Genomic DNA, 19,051 nt, shown 5'->3' with positions numbered 1-19,051 from the left:
AACACACCTAGACGCTGACTGACACCCAGAGACACTGGTACAAACCCAGACACTCACAGACACTCAAACACACCCAGAGACACTGACACACCCAGATACTGACTGACACCCAGAGACAGTAACACACCCAGACACTGACGGACACCCAGAGACGCACCCAGACACTGATACCCAGAGACAGTGACACACCCAGAAACATTGACACCCAGAGACAGTGACTGACACCTAGACACTGACACCTACAGATACTGGCACCCAGAGATACACAGAGACACTGACACACCCAGAGAAGTATTAGCACACATATACTGACATACAGACACTGACACACACATAGAGACACACATTCACATGTGCACAGACACACACCCCCTGTTGACACACACACATGCACTGACTCATATACACACCATCTCACTCACACACACACACACTCACTCTATTGACACACAAGTGCACAGTCACATACAGACACTCCATTGACACACACACACCCCTGCACGGACACAATCACATGTGCTCAGACTCTCTCATGCAAACACTGACACACACACTCACCGATGCACAGACACACTTACACATATTTACACTCACACGTGCACAGACACACATACACCCTTCATAGGCACACACGCACGCACAGGTTCACACACACATCCACAGACACCCACACTGACGCACAGTCCATTGACACACACACAGAGCCATGTGGAGCAGGGCCTCTCCAGCCCGGGGTGGGTGGCTGGGGCTGGCTGCGGGACACGGCGTGTCCACAGCCCCACATGCTCCATCCTCTACCAGCTGGCAACAGCTCAGGGATAGGGTGAGTGGCCATGTAGGCGAAAGAGCAGGCGCTGGTGTCCAGGCTCAGTGAGTGGGGCTGCAGGAGCCTCTCTGGGTGGGGTGGGCAGGCGATGGGGGAGGAGGGGAGTTGTGGGGAGCTGGGACCACCAAGTAAGCGGAGCTGCCAAGTACCTCTTGGCTGGGCCACCTGACCTCAGAGCCTGGCTAGGAGAGGTGACAGGGCCAGGCCCCGGCTCCCTGCCCTGGGGTGGGGGAGAGGCCCACAGGGAGTCATTGACTGACAGGCTGGCGGCATCCCAGGCCTGTACCACCCACCTTGTCACCATGACAGGGAGAGACACTGCCCCCCACCTCGAGTGTGAGGCTGCAGTTACCCCCTCAGCACCACGCAAATACACCTGCCGGCACCCCCAAATACTCCCTCCCAGTACACACACACCCCCCAATTCTCCCTCCCAGTGCATCCTCCCGCACGCACCCCCCAAATACCCCTCCCAGTACACACACACTCCCAAATACCCCTCCCAGTACACACTCACCCCCAAATATTCCCTCCCAATACACACACAGCCCTCATGCACCCCGAAATACTCCTTCCAGTAAACACACACCCCTCCAGCACCCCCCAAATACTCCCACTCAATACATACACACCCCTCACACACTCCCAAATACCCTCCCAGTACACAGCCCCCCCATGAACCCCAAATACCCTTCCCAGTACACACGCACCCCTCACACTCCCCCCAAATATGCCTCCCAGTACACACACACCCCTCCAGCACCCCCAAATAGCCACTCCAGCACCCCCAAATATGGCCTCCTAGTACACATACACACTCCTCTAGCAACCCGCAAATGCCCTTCCCAGTACACACACACCCCTTCAGCACCCCCAAATACCTTCTCCCAGTACACACACCCCTCCTGCACCCCCAAATACCTCCTCCAGCACCCCATATACCCCTTTTCAGTACACACACTCCAGCACCCCAAATACCTCCTCCAGTACCACTCACATATGCCCTCAGCACCCCCATATATCCTACCATTATACACACACCCCTCTAGCACCCCCCAAATACCTCCTCACAGTTCACACGCACTCCTCACCTCCTCCAAATACCACCTCCCAGTACACCCCCACCCTCCCAGTACACCCCCCCCCCCGCACAACTCAAATACCCCCTCCAACACTCACCAACTCTACCCTACCAGAAGTGTTCTCTTTTTGGGAACTTGAACTATAGTAACCCTAAGCTGAAGGGGGGTGGGGGGGGGCTGGGCATCAGGGTGTTAGGGGAAGGGAGCTGGGTGGGGGACAATCAGGGGGTTATATACTTACAATAATTTTATTTGACAAAACCAAAGTTCATACTCTTTGTAAACTCAAAACAAAAGCAAAACTTAAAGTAGTTGTCTAAAAGTGTTTTAATGCCAATATTTGCATCTATTTGACATTTTATCTATGTACTTTCTCAAAGTCTGTAATGTAATTTATGACATCTTTCTTGGAGGTTATTTTTAGCTTACACAGTGTCTTGATTTTATTTTCATTTAATGCACTCAAAATATAAGCAATAGGCCCTGGGTATGTTACACAGCATTGGGTGTGTTTGTTGAACAGGGCATTTGCGGTGTGAAAAATGTTTCTCTGAAGTCTTAACCTTGGACCCTTGACCAAGAAATTTGGACCCTGACAAAAACTAATTGACTACCCCTGTCCATCTGGATCTCTGATTCATCCTTCCAAAGAACAAGAGAGATCCTATTCCCTCCCAAGATCACACTGGAAAGGGACCTTATACACAGCTGTCCCTCTTCCCCAAATTCCTGGCTAGCCCTGGTAGTTCGTCTGGACTACATATCCCAGAATCACATTGCTCTAAACTGAAATCAACCTCAGATTACGGCCTTGTCTATACTGAAAAATTAGATCAAGCTAGCTACTTCGCTCAGGGGTTGAAGCATTTACACTTTGAGTGCTGAAGTTCAGTTGACCTAACCCCCAGCATAGACACAGCCAGGTCAACGGAAGAATTCTTCCATTGGTAGGCGGTGTGGTTGGAAGTGTAATTTCCTCCTTTTTAATCAGCCGTGTTTTATGGGGTTTTGTTTTAGCACTTTGAAAATACACTTTGGTTCTGCGCTGTCACTGCCCACTTTTTTGTGCGAAGAACAGCACGGGACTGCAAAATTAAACACATACACACACAAAATACTCTGGCCATCTGAAGCATTGATTTGGCTTCTTGGTGTTGTACTGTCACTGCATTCCTTATAGAAGGGTGTAAGACTTGGCAGCAAGAAGGAAGGGACCAACGTGGATTGGGGTTTGTGGGGCCCTGGGCCAGAGAAAGTGGGGGCCTCTCCCCACCCCTTCTGCCTGCAGTCTCCCCTGCCTCCCCCGGAGCTTGCCCTGTCCCGCCCGCCTGGCACTTGTGCCAGAGAGTTGGGTCAGGGCATGGGGGCTTCCCCAGCTCTCCAGCAGGAGCACCTGGCGGGTAGGGGAAGCCACCGCACCCTGACCTTGCTCCCCGGCAGGAGCACCAGGTCGGTGGGGGGAGCGGGGCAAGCCCCTGTGCCCTGATCCCGCTCCCCAGGAGGAGTGCTGGGCAGGCGGAGAGGGTCAAGCCCCGACGCCCTGAAAGGGGGCCGCTAGTTGGCCCGGACACCTGAGCAGGGGTCCCAGTGGCTAATCCGCCACTGATTACACTGGAAAACAATTGCTTTATGTTTTGCACATGCAGTCTCGGTTTCTCTCTCACCCAGAAACTCTGACAAGGAAATGCGTGCAAATGAGATGGCAGCTGAAGGCCCTTTGATCCCTCAAGCATGATGGGACTGGGATCAGAAGCTGCAAAGAGGCCAGCCAAGGATCACCGGCTCTATGATGTCTGGCTTTGCCATCCCTTTGAGAAAAGAACCCCTGGAACTTGTGTAATGGGGCACGGCGGGGTGGGGGTCGGGGCAAGAAGACACAAGCCAATCAGATGTCTTGGGAGTCAGCCGCAAGGGAGAGGCAGCTGACTGGACCTATTCCAGGTCTCCCTAAGGAGAAGGGATCAGAAGTCCTCCTGCACAGCAAAACAGACAGACGTACTTTGTAGGTATGTATACACTGCAAACTGAGGTATGACTGCTGCCTGGGGAGACATGCCGGTGCTAGCATGGCTAAAAACAGCCGTGTAGCTACAGTAACTCCTCACTTAAGGTTGTAGTTATGTTCCTGAAAAATGCTACTTTAAGCAAAATGATGTTAAGCGAATCCAATTTCCCCATAAGAATTAATGTAAATTGGGGGGCGTTAGGTTCCAGGGAAATTTTTTCACCAAACAAAAGACTATAATATATATATATATGCACATATATACAGTATAAGCTTTAAACAAACAATTTAATACTGTACATAGCAATGATGATTGTGAAGCTTGGTTAAGGTGGTGGAGTCAGAGGGTGGAAGAGGGTGGGATATTTCCCAGGGAATGCCTTATTGCTAAATGATGAACTAGCAATTGGCTAAGCCCTCAAGGGTTAACACTTTGTTGTTAATGTAGCCTCACATTCTACAAGGCAGCACGAATGGAGGGAGGAGACACAGCATGGCTGTGGCTGCAAATATTGGAAACTGAAAGGGGTGATGAACCCACGCTATCCCACTGGAGCACACCACTCCCTCCACTTTCCAAAGTGCGGGGGGAAGTGCATGTGTGTGTGTGTGAGAGTGAGACAGAGACACACACCATGTGTGTGAGAGAAATGTGCATTGCCCCTTTAAGTACACTGACCCCACTCTAAGTACCCTGACCCCACACTACCTTTTTAAGTAGATCAGCAAGTTGAGACAGCAGCTGCTGCCAGTAAGCTCCCTCTGTCCTGAGCCCTGTCATCCACCTCTCTGTTTTGTGGAGGTGGGGTACAGGAGCGGGGGGAGGGGGACACCCTGACATTAGCACCCCTCTTTCTCCCCCGCCCCTCTACACAGCAAGCAGGAGGCTCCCGGGAGCAGCTCCAAGGCAGAGGATAGGAGCAGCACACGGCAGTGGTACGAGGGACACCTGAACTGCCCGGCAATTGGTAATTTGCTGGGCAGCTGCCACACAGGGAACTTAGGGGAGCTGATAGGGGGGCTGCTGGTCCACCCTGGTGCCAAGCCCCCACCAGCTAGCTCCAACGGGCTGCTCTTCCTGCAAGCAGTGGACAAAGCAGGAGGCTGCCAAACTAAGTTATATGGGAGCACTGTGCAACTTTAAATGAGCATGTTTTCTCATTGATCAGCGATGTAACAATGTTAACCGGGACGGTGTTAAGTAAGGAGTTACTGTACAGGGGCCCGGGCTTCAGTTTGTGCTGTATAAGCACACTGGGGAGGGGACCCTGAGGACATACAGTGCTCACTGGTTTTAGCTGCGCCAAGGTGGGTGAAACTGGCATGGGCATGTCTACCCAAGCTGCAGGCTGAGGAGCGATTGCAGTGTCATCGTGCCCTGAGAGAGAAGGTTGCAGGATGAGTGGGCGAAGCAGAGCCAGGAGGGCCTCACCTGGGCACACCGAATTCCCCTGCCCATGAAGAGGAGTCTCTGCTCACTGAGCCATGTCCTGACCGGGGAAGAGAGAAGCCACAACCTGCCACAGGAGAGACCTTCCACCCATCCCCAGCTACCAAAGGCCAGCTGATGCCACAGTGGACAGAGAGGGACTAGCAGCTGGGACCATCAGGCGCCTCGGCATTCAGTTGCAGTTTGCCTGTCCGTGGGCTCCAGAATTAAGGCCTCTAAAATACCTAACTCCTGAGAGAGAACCAGTGAAACTCTGCTTGACAACCTCAGCTGAGAAAGGTCACAGGCCAAGTCTTGCAGTGGGACTGATGTGCTCCAGGCTGCAGGACCACCTGCTGCCACAAGGAGGCTCAGGGTGGGATGGAGGTACTCCGTGCTCCTCCCCTCCCTCCCCCCCAATACACACACACACACACAAAAGTTGCAGAATGCTTGGCTCTCACCTGGTGACTTCTGGCCCTGGATCACAGAGAGAGGAGGAGGCGGCAAGGAGCAAGGAATACAGGTTTCTGTGGCACCGGCCCCACACAGAGTGTAGTGCTCCCTGCATGTCCCCCTGCAGCACGTGGAATAGGCATTGGGCCCAATCCTGTCCCTAGTGCTGTTAGCAGGAGGAAGCAGGATTTACACCCGCTAGTTGATTTGCTCTTTGTCCATGGAAGGGTTGCTCTGCTTTCGGGCTCCTCAGCCTTGGGCCTGCTTGCCACTGGTTCTGGCTGGTGTGGCAGATTTTCCCTCTCTCCCTTGCTTCTAGAGTTGGCTCATTGCTGCCGTGCCTCCTCTCTTGACGGTTAGGAAGTTCAGCACGCATTCTCTGGTCACGTCTCATGGGCTTGGTTTCAAAGGCAGGGCCCTTCCTCGTAATGCAAACAGGGAGCAAAGGATTTTGGGCCACAGGCCTCCAGCAAGGGTCCATATTGTCCATTAGAGCTGATGTGACTGTACGGAAAGTCTCCCTTCTTTCATATCATTGTGTTTCTTTTACCCCTGGCCCACCTGAAGAGGCAATGATGGTCAGCTAGCATGGATGATTCTTTGGCTTCCCTACCCCCCATCTCACAATAGAGGAGTTGGTTTTTATTGCAATCCAGGGAATTTGACTGCACCAAAAAAGACTGCAGCTCTGCCTGAAGATACATGTGAATCTTGTGCTTTAAGGCCTGCTGAACCCGTGCTGGGAGGTGCCGAGCATCTGCTGCTCCTCCTGCCTCCAGCTCCCAGAACATGCTCAGCAGGAAGCAGCACCTTGATCCCGGGCAGCTGGGAGGCCCAGCAGGCCTAGCCTGGAGCCTTTGCAGGGAAAACAGTGTTGGTGCAAATATAGCCCTGCTCTGGTGCATGTAGACCAAGATCTACTGGTGACCATGGCTGCTGGGTCTGTTATTAATGTCTTGGTGAGCTGTGCTGAGTGGAAGCCATCAGTAAAAGTTGCTGATTCGGCTCAAACCAAGGGGAGCGCCAGCAGGAGACAGCAGGGCGGGATATGGGCCCCACGCACTTCTGCAAAACCCATCTGGCCTCCTGCATGCATAGATTTTCCATGGGACATAAACCAGCACAGCTGACTCTGGGCCAGGGGGTGTCAAGTGCTTGTATAAACAGGAGCGGTGCAAACACTGCCCTTCCCCCAGTACAAACCATCAGCTGAGCCCCTGCGCCAGCCGGCTTGATCCTGAAAAAAGCACTGCCTTCCGTGCTAAACGTGGCTCCCGGGGAATGCTAGGGGAGACTGCATATCTCATCTATTTTGAGGAGAAACCACAGACTGCTTTTTGCCTGGTGGGAGGAACATGAGCCCCTTGCATCAGAGGGGGAAACCAGTGAGATCAGCCACAAAAACCCGAGAGAGAGATGCAGAGGAGAATACAGAAGCCAGACACTGAACCAAAGTCATTCTTCCAATTCAAGAGCTACCAGAAGGATCTGCGACAACCGGCTCTCTGCTGCTGAACGCGCTGGGCAAGGAAAATGCTGCCCGTTTGCCTTCTTCTTGCTGCTGTGTGTCTGCAGGGGAGTCTGCTGCAGGAGGCCGGGACCAGGGAGCAGAGAAAGCCATTCTTTGAAAGGTTTAGGCGACTCGAGGAGCAGGTGAATATTCATGACTCTTTGCTATTGGACAGATGGGGCCAAATCCTACTGACTTCATTAGGAGTCAGACCTACTTGCTCCAAAGGGTCTGCAGTGTATCCCTCTGATATCAGCATGTCTATCCATGTGTTCCTACAGTACCTGTCTCACCAGCTGGCCCAGCACTGGAACTTACCTGTAGAAGTATATGGATGTAATATATCGGGGTGGCCAAACTTACTGACCTTCTGAGCCGCATATGATAATCTTCAGAAGTTCGAGAGCCGGGCCTGCCTGCTGGGACTCGGGGCTTCTGCCCTGGGGCGGGGTGGTGGGGCAGCCCCGGAATATACAGAACATCAACACCCTTTACTTACACGTTTTTTACTCAAGCCAAACTTCCCTTCTCTTTGCCTGGAGTTTGCTGAGTGTTGACTCTCTGTTGTCCTAGAGGAGACTGTAATGTCTGGGCAGATGTATGAGTCTGTGTGATAGCCATTAGAGATACGTAGCCAGCGTTTTCCCAGCTAGATCTCTGGGAGCTGCTGGCTGCTCGGCACCACAACAGATCAGACTGTTTCTTGAGGTGTCTAACTTTAGATCAAAGGGTCAAGCTTTAGGGGTTCACTTTTGAATGCTGTTGGTCTCTGCTGAGGAAAGTGCCGACAACAGGGCACTGGCTCACTGATTTGCACAGCAGATCCAGGCCCCCTTTGTGACTTATCAAAGGACAGGACTGCTGGGATAAATGTCTCTGTCCTGTGAAGATTTGGCTGGGGACCCCCTGGGCTTGGATGTCGGGGATTCCAGGGGATGACACAAGCAAAGAGTCAGGGTTGCAATGACCAAAGAGTGAATGATCCAGTTTCTATGATGTGTGTATGGATCACATGTACATAGTGTCCCAGAAACTAGAAATGGGAGAACACTGATTAGGTTATGGAATCCAGTCTCCAGCGAGGGCAGGAGAGAGTCCCCAGTCAGAGAGCGGGCTGAGTTCCTGGGAAGTGTCTGGGTTAGCGGCCTGCGAGCTATAAAGGGCAATGTGAATCTGAGTTACGGGGCATTTTGATATTATTTTACATTTTCCAGCAGGCAGTCCTGTGTGAAGGCAATACCTGGTTTCTCTAGACTCCGTGGCTCACCCAATGGCTGAATTTCAGCTGGAGAGGTCTGGTTATGTAGATAAGGGCTGGATTCCAAGCCCAGCTCTGCCACTGCCACACTGGGGGGCCTTGTTGAACCCTAGATTTTGGCTTTAGTTACAAAAGTGGCATCAGATTTGTGGTGCCTCTGGGTGAGGGTGCTCAGTGTGAGACCCCTTTGGGGCTGGTTCCAAACTGCAGTCAGTGGGAGCTGACCATAACCAAAGCAACCGCAATTAGAGGCCCTTTGTAAAAGTTTAGCCCTTAATGCTTGTGTGTCAGTTTCCCCAGCGGTCCAAGGGTTGCGTAAGTCCCTGGGGTTGTGGAGGGTTGATTAGCCTGAGTTCGGCAGCCCTGCCCAGAAATGATCCCTGATCTAAGTGCTGGGAATCATTCAGGGTTCTGGGTGTCTTGCAGTTTCGTCGGTTTCAGGAGGTGACACTGCTGCATCTCCAGGGGATCGCCGGGAACTACAACATTTCCTACAACATCGACACCAGGTTCCGGCACCTGGCGGATCAGTACGACACCATCGCGGCTGCTCTCAACGTGTCGCATGCCGCCCTGCAGGAGGACCTGGGCTCTTTGAAAATCTGGATGAAGAAGCTACAGAAAAGAACCAAAAAGCTAAACTCTAAACTCTCCTCGTTGGCTGAGTCCCTGAGCAAAAGCCACAAGCAGAGCTCTGGGGAGAGGCTGCAGCAGAGCGCTCTCCTGTCCAACCTAACTCTGCAGACTGCAAGCCACGTGGCAGACCTCACCACCCTGCACGCCAGCAGGAACACCCTACAGAAAGAGCTGGAGAGCCTGCGGGAGGCCAGTAGGAGCCAGGGAACCAAACTGGAGGCTCTGGAGCAGCGGCTGAAGAACACACTGCACAAGGAGATCCTGACATCTGGGCACCATGAGCTGGCTGCGGCCCAGCGACTGAACCAGACACCCCATGACAAGCTGCTGGAGGCAGAGGGAAGCCAGGGACACAGCGTGAAGAAGCTGCATGCCAAGCACAAACAAAGGAAGAAGCTGGAGGAGAAGAGGCAGCAGGTCCTGGCCCAGGCTGCAAAGAGGGGGCTGCAGAGTAGCCTGTTCCATGGGAATAAGACCCCCAGGCAGGAGAGACAGCCAGAGACCCCCACTGTGCCAGAGCCACAAGCTGCCAGGCAGCAGCTCCGCAGGGTGGCCCAGATCTCACAAGAGCAGCTGCAATCACCATCACCCAAGAAGCCAGGCACAAGTATGCTGAAACCTTTTACATTCTCTCTGTCTCCCAGCACACATACCCACATGATGTTATGCTAGGGGGTGCTTTTGTAGAAGGAAAGCTCAGCCCTCCATTGCTTGCAGCAGGCCTTTGATCTTCAGCAGACCAAAACCCCTCAGGCTAGAGAGGTGCCTTTTCTTTGTCCCGGGAAGAGAGAGAACTCGGTTGGACTCCTCCTGACCATCCCCTGGACCCAGCACATGGTGCCAACAGACCGTTCTCCCCACTATGGGATTACAGCCTTCTCTTGCTGCTAGCTAATGTCGTTAGACTTGCATGTCAAATGGTAGCAGGCTGCGATGTAGTGCTGAAGGTTTAGGATTCAAGCCCTGACACACTGATGCATGATGCGGAGGTTGTGTTAGTTGCACATAATAGAATCTGGCTTTATTTTGCCTTTTAAAAATAACCTAGGAAATTACATACAAAAAATTATGTTAAAAGACCTACATTATTTAGGCTGCAAAATCCAGCACTTGAAAGTTAGGAAATGCCAGGTCTGTGGTTGCCTTTGTAAACTTAATCCACCCCTCTGTCCATATGCCTTAGAACTTTGATTACATGATCACGTACTATTTTTCTGCACATGGGGCCAAATTAAGGTTGCGTGGGCAACTCTAAATCTGATATTTCCTAATTTTCAAGTGCTGGCCCAAACTATAACTGGGTTCAAAAAAGAATTAGATAAGCTCACAGAGGATAGGTCCATCACTGGCTATTAGCCAAGCTGGTCAGGGACGCAAGCCCCATGCTTTGGGTGTCCCTAAACCTCTGTCTGCCAGAAGCTGGGACTGAGCAATGGGATGGATCACTTGATAAATTGCCCTGTTCTGTTCATTCCCTCTGAAGCACGTGGCACTGGCCACTATTGGAAGACAGGATCCTGGGCTGGATAGACCATTGGGCTGACCCAGTACAGCCGTCCTTATGTTTTTTTAACATTCTTTTTATACGTAATTGTGCGTATGTGGCACGTGCGTTATAGGCACATACGCTGCATTGCAGCAGGTTCTTGGGAACGCCTTCTGTAGGTGATTGGGGCAACATACAACTTCCAGTCTAACTCCTCTTTTGTCAGCTGCTCGTAATTTTGGCAAACAAATTCCTTTGGGGCTGAAGTTGTCCATGGCCAGGCCTGAATTCTCAGTTGTGCTAGGGTACCCTTGTACCGTTCTGGCAGCGTAAAAGGGCTGTGCGTCAGTGTAAATGTAATCCCCCAGCCCCCTTCTGGCCCCTTTACGCTGCCAGAGCAATCTAGATGGCTGTAGTGTCAGTGAGAATTTAGGCCCTATGCTCTGGGCAGAGATTTTTGAAAGATTTCAGCAGCCGAGCCGTCCAGTTGCGTTGTCATTCTTAAAACACCAACCATAAATAAACCACCTTACCCATCAGTTCCCATCAGAAAGGTTGGCCACACATCACCCAACAAGTGCTGGACCAACTTGGCTTCTTTTATAGATCATGCTGGGTTTTGAAGCACCAGCCAAGCTGGCTGGGAATTGTGCTGGGGGGGTTGGAAGTTGGGAGTGTTGATATTTTTCCACGTGCATGAAGCAGAATTTTCTGTTGGGTTTCTATGGTCCCTCTCAGCCTTAGCATCATTCTGCTCCCATGTGCACCGGACAGTGCTGTTCAGGATCTCTCTGCTCGCCCTGACAGGGTTTCACAGGCAGCTGTGTAGTGCTGGGCTCTCAATGCCCAGCAAAGCTGACAGATCTTAGATTGTTGAGTTCTCTTTCCCTCTGGAATTGACTGGCCTCAGTACTGCTTTGCAACTCTGCAGCATGTCCCCACCATCACAGAGCAAGGAGTGGAGAGCCCAGAGTGGGGAGAGTCTCACGGCGCTGTGCGGGAAGCCCTGAGGGAGAGGGGATGCTTAGCAGATGTAGCAGTGGAGCCTTCAGGCTCTGCTGGAGGGGGTCGCTCAGGGGTCTCACCAGCAGCGTTGCTACGGGGGCTCTCCCTGGAATCCCAAGCTCAGGCTGGGTCTGTAAGGGGGATCCCCAGTGCACCAGGCAAGCTGCTCTCTGGGCCTTTCCGAACCCCACTCTGTTGGGGGTGGGCACTGAAGAGGGTGGGCTGGACAAGAGATGGTGTGAACTTCTCCCCTTCCCCAGTCCCTCCCCCTCTCCTTCTGGATCCTGTTCATGGACTCTGAGATCTCTCAGTTAATCTCCACTTCTGACCTGCATATCTAGCCGCCCTTGGCCCCAGCCCCCGCTGTCCCTCCCTCTCCCGGCTCCTCTCCCTCAATGGACAAGCCCCTGGTAGGATGCCCCAGCCACCAAAAAACCCACCGCAACCACCCAGCCTCTGACTCCTGTCTCTCCTCCTCGTCTAAGCTCCTTGAACAGAGTCTTTGCTGTCGCTGCATCGCCTCTGGGCTTGTGTTCCTTCCTCAGCCTCCCTGATCTCTCTGCAGCCTTGAATACTCAGGGTCCTCCGCTGCCTCCCCCTTGTCTCCTGTATCAAGTTTAAACTTCTTGTTCAGGCCTTTGGCTCCACCAGAAACAGATGGTGTCTGGGAGGGCTGGGGGCCGATGGACGGATGAGCTCAGAGGTAGCTATTCCTGGTGATGCTTTCTTGTTAGGATGCCCACAGCCTTTGGGGATCTTTCCTTGGCAGGGGCTGAGAGATCATCCCGTCTCCCCAAACTCCTGAGCTATTGCCGTGACCGAGCTGTGTCTCTTCTTTTGCATCCAAACAGGTGTCACACCCCTGTTCCCTCCATCCCCACGGCCTCTCCAAGATCAAACAGGGCCGTGACATAGACCCGACCAGAGGAAAGGAGGACAGCCGGCTGAGTAGAGGGTTCATTGAGCCAGTTAAACCATGAGGCTGCGTGGCTCCACCGGCAGGAGACTCTCGCTGTCGCCCCAGCTAGTGCAGCATCATTATCAGTCAGAACAAAGCAGGCATGAGGCACTGTGGAGCAGCCACTGGGTGGCACTGTTGCTGTACAAAGGTTCAGCCCCTGCCCAGCTCTGGGCCAACATGGGTGTTGCCGTGTGGGTCCCAGAGAGACATGGTGCGGGAGGTGATATCTGTTATTGGGCCCACTCCTGTCCGAGAGAGAGAGAGAGAGAGAGAGAGAGGCTTCCGAGCCACAAGGAGCTCTTCCTCCGGGCTGGGAAAGGCTCTCAGAGTGTCACAGCTAAATACAAGGTGGAACAGATAGTTTAGCAGAAGTAAAAAGAAATGGAGTACTTGTGGCACCTTAGAGACTAACCAATTTATTAGAGCATGAGCTTTCGTGAGCTACAGCTCACTTCATCAGATGAAGTGAGCTGTAGCTCACGAAAGCTCATGCTCTAATAAATTGGTTAGTCTCTAAGGTGCCACAAGTACTCCATTTCTTTTTGCGAATACAGACTAACACGGCTGTTACTCTGAAACTTAGCAGAAGTAGTTAGCACAAAGTCCAAGGGACCATTCAAGGTGAAGTGGCCCGTTAACACCACAGTAGTCATCTGACAAAAACGGGGGGGGGGGGGCGGAGGAAGAGCGAGGGGGGGGATTAGTGAGTTACAGTTTGTTGTAATAAGCCTCAAATCCAATGCCTTTATCAAGTCCATGATTTTTAGTCCCTAGCAAAGTTATGAATTGAAGCTCCCAGCACAGGTGCCGACTTTCTGGTTTTCCCGGGGGATGCTCGACCCCCACTCTACCCCAGGCTCCACCCCCACTCCACCACTTCCCCCAAGGCCCCACCCCCACCCCACCTCTTCCCACCCTTGCTCCGCCTCTTCCTGCCTCCGCTCCTCCCCCACGCAGCGGGCGGGAGGCGCTGGAGAGGAGGGGAAGGAGCTGATTGGTGGGGCTGCCAATGGGTGCTGAGCACTGGAGCACCCACCGAATCAGAACCTATGGCTCTCGTCTTTGGAAGGTGTGGTGCAGGTTCCCTTTGAGGACGAAGCCTGAGAGGTCAGACATGGAGTGATCACTTTGCCGCCAGGTGGGGCAGGGTTTTTGTCTTGATCAGTTTGCGGCGTGAGTTCATTCCAGGGCATAGTGATTGATTGTCTGGTTCCACCCACATTGTTGTTATAACGCGCCCACAGAGGCATCATTCCCACCGGAGTGACTTTCTGAAGCTGCATGCTGGTTATCCATCTCCACCTGAGCCTACACTCTCCTGGGCTGGTGACATTTCTCATAGTTCAAGCTCGGGGAACTTCTGGCCTGCTCTGGGTCAGTGGCATGGCTCTCTGGGGGTTGCTCTGTTGAAAACAACAGGCCCTCACTGAAATGCTGCTGGGGAAGTAGCAACTCAGCAGGGGTTTGCAGGACAGCTCAAGGCACCTGGAACTTTGCAGGGTTGAGCAGGAGACAACCAGTCAGGCCCTGCAAGGAGGGTGCAGCCTCTTCCTGGCTGAATCATTAGTCCAAATAACAATATTCATGGCTGCATCCTGTCTCCACTGGCCAGCTTAGCTCTCCACCTGCTGATGCTCAGGGCACGGGGGAGGTTAGTGATAGCATGCTATACTGTGCTGGTGGGATTTGAGTGAGGGAGTGGAGCTGGGGGTGCTGCCCCCCAGCCAGCTCACTCATGTCACCCCCAACAGAGCCATTCTAGGACAAGGACTGATGGCCCCAAATTCTGTGTCATGCAAGGTGCTGCCATGCCTGTGATTGTGCCTGCTAGGAGTGGGAGGACGGCCTGGGGGCTCAGGCACTGGCTGGGGATCAGGAGAGCTGGGTTCTAGCTAGGCCCAGCTCTGGCACAGACTCCGTGTGTGACTTGGGGTTAGTCACCCACTGGCTGATTCATCTGAGTTGCGGAGCGGCCAGAACGACTCTGTGCCACTGAAAACCTGGCCTTTTGCCTCCCTGTGTGTCATGTTCATGAAGCACCTGGGGTTCCCCAGATGGAGGCACTAGGGATTATTATCTAGGTGGGGTGGGGGAAAAAATATGTGGGGCTACCTGCAAGGCAGCTCCTATGCCAGGTGAAAGGGAGGGTGGCTAACTGTGTGATCACTGCGCTCAGACAGCTGGGGGGGCAGGGAGAGCAGTCCTTGACTGACCCTCACTTATGGTGGGGTCATCAAACAGGAATAAGTCACCAGGACCATATGGTATCACCCAACAGCTCTGAAGGAACTCAAATGTGAAATTGCAGAACTACTAACTGTCGTCTGTAACCTATCATTTAAATCAGCCTCTGTACCAAATGACTGGAGGATAGCTAATGTGACACCAATTTTTAGAAAGGGCACCAGAGGTGATTCCAGCAACAACAGGCCGGTAAGCCTGACTTCAGTACTGGGCAAACTGGTTGAAACTATAGTAAAGAACAAAATTGTCAGACACATAGGTAAACTTTATTTGTTGGGGAAGAGTCAGCATGGTTTTGATAAAGGGAAATCATGCCTCACCAATCTGCTAGAATTCTTTGAGGGGGTCAACAAGCATCTGGGCAAGGGTGATCCTGTGGATATAATGTACTTAGATTTTCAGGAAGCCATTGACAAGGTCCCTCACCAAAGGCTCTTAAGCAAAGTAAGCTGTCATGGGATAAGAGGGAAGGTCCTCTCATGGATTGGTAACTGGTTAAAAGATAGGAAACAAAGGAATAAATGGTCAGTTGTCAGAATGGAGAGAGGTAAATAGTCGTGTCCACCAGGAGTCTGTACTGGGACCAGTGCAGTTCAACGTATTCATAAATGATCTGGAAAAGGGGGTAAACAGTGAGGTGGCAAAATTTGCAGATGATACAAAACTACTCGAGATAGTTAAGTCCAAAGCAGACTGTGAAGGGTTACAAAAGGATCTCTCAAAACTGGATGACGGGGCAACAAAAAGGCAGGTGAAATTCAATGTTAATAAATGCAAAATAATGCATGTTAGCAAACATAATCCCAACTATACATATAAAATGATGGGGTCTAAATTAGCTGTTACCACTCAAGAACGAGATCTTGGAGTCATTGTGGATAGTTCTCTGAAAACATTCACTCAATGTGCAGCAGCAGTCATAAAAGCAAACAGAGTGTTGGGAATCATTAGGAAAGGGATAGATAATAAGACAGAAAATATCATATTGCTTCTGTATAAATCCAGGGTATGCCCACATCTTGAATACTGCATGCAGATGTGGTCACCCCATCTCAAAAAAGATATATTGGAATTGGAAAAAGTTCAGAAAAGAGCAACAAACATGATTAGGGGCATGGAACAGCTTCCATATGAGGAGGATTAATAAGAATGGGACTTTTGAGCTCGGAAAAGAGACGACTAAGAGGGTATATGATAGAGGTCTATAAAATCATGACTGGTGTGGAGAAAGTAAATGAGGAAGTGTTATTTACTCCTCCTCATAACACAAGAACTAGGGGTCACCAAATGAAATTAATTGGCAGCAGGTTTAAAACAAACAAAAGGAAGTATTTTTTCACACAACACACAGTCAGTCTGTGGAACTCTTTGCCAGAGGATGTTGTGAAGACCAAGACTATAACAGGGTTAAAAAAAGAAATAGATAAGTTCATGGAGGTTAGGTCCATCAATGGCTGTTAGCCAGGAATCAGGATGGGAAGGGATGGTGTGTCTAGCCTCTGTTTTCTAGAAGCTGGGAATGGGCGACAGGGAATGGATCACTGGGTGATTACCTGTTCTGTTCATTCCCTCTGGGGCAGCTGGCATTGGCCACTGTCAGCAGACAGGATACTGGGCTAGATGGACCTTTGGTCTGACCCAGTATGGCCATTTTTATGTTCTTATGGCGGGGCGGGGAGGGGAGGCAGGAGGCTGGTCCATCGTCACAGTGCAGGCATGAGCAGCAGCCCCACACGCTCGAGACAGGCAGTGACTGTGGCTGTCTCTCTCTCCTCTCCAGTTTGCAATGTGGATTCCATGCTGCTTTTCCCCAACGCTTCCACTGAAAACTTTGCCACCTTTGGTCAGGGCTTCCAGACCAGCCTGCACGAGCTGTCAGTCTGCAGCTGGGTGAGCACCCACGCTCACTCCCTGGGCACCATCCTGTCCTACGCCACAGAGGAGAATGACAACAAGCTCGTCCTGCATGGCCGGAACACCGCGGCCCCAGCCTCCATCCACTTCGTCATTGGTGACCCAGCTTTCCGGGAGCTGCCGGTGGGGCGGGTCCTGGACGGCGGATGGCACCACATGTGTGTCATCTGGTCTTCCATCCAGGGCAAGTACTGGTTCTACGTGGACAGGAGACTAGCATCCATGGGCTCCAAGTTCCAGGAGGGCTATGAGATCCCCCCTGGTGGGTCGCTCATTCTGGGTCAGGAGCAGGATGTGGTTGGGGGTGGGTTTGACCCCTCAGAAGCCTTTGTGGGACGCCTGGCTGGCTTTGCCATCTGGAACCGCACTCTGATGCCTGGGGAGGTGTCCAGCATAGCGATCGGGAAGGGCCTGCCCCGTGGCACCATCCTGAGGTTGGCTGATGTCTCCTCCCTGAATGGATCAGTGCAGAAGGTGAATTGCACCTGCCTGGAAAACTGTTAGTAAACCAAGCACGCCCCATCCTGGGCTGTCCCCAGCAATACAGACCGTGGGCAGCCCAGAGTCCAAATGCCACCGGGCAGTTATCGACATCAGCTTGTGATGCCTGTGAGCCAGAACACTTTCTCCACCCTGCTAAATAGGCAAAATGCCCTTTTCTCCATAGGATGAGAGGCTAGGGGCTCTACTGACACAGCCATTGCCATGGAGATCCTGAGAGGCATAAAAGCATCACTCAATGCTTCCCATGCCAATTTAATGGAAACTTCTTCATGTGATTGCTCATGTCTCCTCACTGAGTCCAGAAATCAGTGCAGCTGTGTTGAGGGTCCAGCCATGCTGAGATGGCTGTGTCCAAAGGGATAATCAGCCAGAGGCCGGCTCATATCAATACCTGACCTCGGCGTCGTATTGCTTTTCCTCCTGCAGCGCTTTTCCAGACCCTTAGCAAAGACCCAGCAATCGCTTCTCCCACCAGTGCAATGCAGCCAGCTCTGGGGAGGATTGGGGCAGGGGGGCATGGCAGCTGTTCAGTAGTGCACAGCAATACCACACACCAGATTAGGACAAGAGATGAAAGCCTCAGATGGGATTTAGATAGACAGACTGCGAGCATTCAAACTGGAACACAGCCACCCTGCACTTATGGAAACTGCCACAGGATTTTTAATTCCCACAATGGTCGGAAATTAGTCTTAGATCTCATCCAAGATACAGCCCCGTAATATCATGCTGGGCATGGGTGTAGCCCAGAAATGGAGGAAAGCGGGCTGTCTCCCGCAAATACCGCTTCTGATAACTCCCACTTTTCCAGGAAGGGCTCCCCTCCGAATACTGACCTAAGCAAACCCTACGGAGCTAACACCAGCTTAGCCCAAGGTGCTGTAGCTGCATATAAGTGCAGCAGCCTGGGGGAAAGGCTCTTGGATTCTATTTCCAACCTGAGGCACAAATGTCTATTGCAGTTAGTTTTCACAGTGAAATGACCACGAATGGAACTTGCCTTCGACATTTAATTCTTCCCAAGAGAGCCCAAGGAAGAGGAGGGCAAGGGGAAGGTGGCCCTCATAACGCAGCCCAGTCTTGCAGTCTAGGTTTGTGAAGTGCTCTTTGAAATGTCAACAGTAACTGTGTACCAGACGGTGTGTACCCTGGTCGTAGAGGGTCAAGCTTACCCCTGTCATGGGGCTGGGCTTGATGAGTAACTCAAAGAAGAATAACAGAGTAGAAACCTCCACCTAAGCTTTCTCCCCAGGTCAGATTGTTCCTAGGGCTCCCTGCAGGACCTTCCTGGCTCTGCCCTGAGTTCCCTCTCCCTAGAGGGCCACCCCACCTCTCAGAGGCCGATGAAGTTCAAAACCAGCATGTGCCTCAGTGAAGCAGCAATTCGTGCAGAGCTCTAACCTGGCTAACAGGGCAGGTCAACAGATGATCCCTGCCTCTCTGTTCAGCCCTAGCCCCGGCTACATTCCCCTGTGGTGCCAAACATCCAAACCAAACAGCCTTGATCTAATCATGAATGAGAGCTGGACAGAAACAGGAACTGTGCCTTTCCCCTGGCCCAAGCTCTTCCTTTAAAATGGCCTCAAGTCTAAAGCTCCTTGGAGAGGCTGGCTGCTCTGGTTGCAGCCTCAAATAGCTGCAGTAAGCTACCTGCTCCAGTATAATAGGTACCCACTGCATCCAGCTTGGCCTTGGGAAGCCACAGGAGTGTGGAGAGGGGAATGTGGAGCCTCTT

The 19,051-nt window shown here is 52.1% G+C and overlaps 1 protein-coding gene across 1 annotated transcript; it reads left to right on the top strand.

Moving 5' to 3' along the window:
* The first annotated feature begins 7,331 nt into the window (after positions 1-7,331).
* PTX4 (pentraxin 4) lies at positions 7,332-17,316 on the top strand. Its single transcript, XM_077829123.1, has 3 exons — positions 7,332-7,451; positions 8,993-9,809; positions 16,679-17,316. The coding sequence occupies exons 1-3, from the start codon at positions 7,332-7,334 to the stop codon at positions 17,314-17,316; spliced, it is 1,575 nt and encodes a 524-aa protein (XP_077685249.1).
* Positions 17,317-19,051: the final 1,735 nt, after the last annotated feature.

This window comes from Eretmochelys imbricata, chromosome 10 (assembly GCF_965152235.1).
Source record: "Eretmochelys imbricata isolate rEreImb1 chromosome 10, rEreImb1.hap1, whole genome shotgun sequence".
NCBI classification, from domain to species: domain Eukaryota; kingdom Metazoa; phylum Chordata; order Testudines; family Cheloniidae; genus Eretmochelys; species Eretmochelys imbricata.
The sequence above is the reverse complement of the archived record's forward strand: the minus strand, read 5'-3'. Positions and strand labels throughout refer to the sequence as shown.

Coding starts and splice junctions, on each gene's coding strand:
- PTX4 (XM_077829123.1), top strand. CDS start 7,332: ATGCTGCCCGTTTGCCTTCTTCTTGCTGCTGTGTGTCTGCAGGGGAGT. Junction 7,452..8,992: donor TTAGGCGACTCGAGGAGCAG/GTGAATATTCAT, acceptor GGTGTCTTGCAG/TTTCGTCGGTTTCAGGAGGT. Junction 9,810..16,678: donor ACCCAAGAAGCCAGGCACAA/GTATGCTGAAAC, acceptor TCTCCTCTCCAG/TTTGCAATGTGGATTCCATG.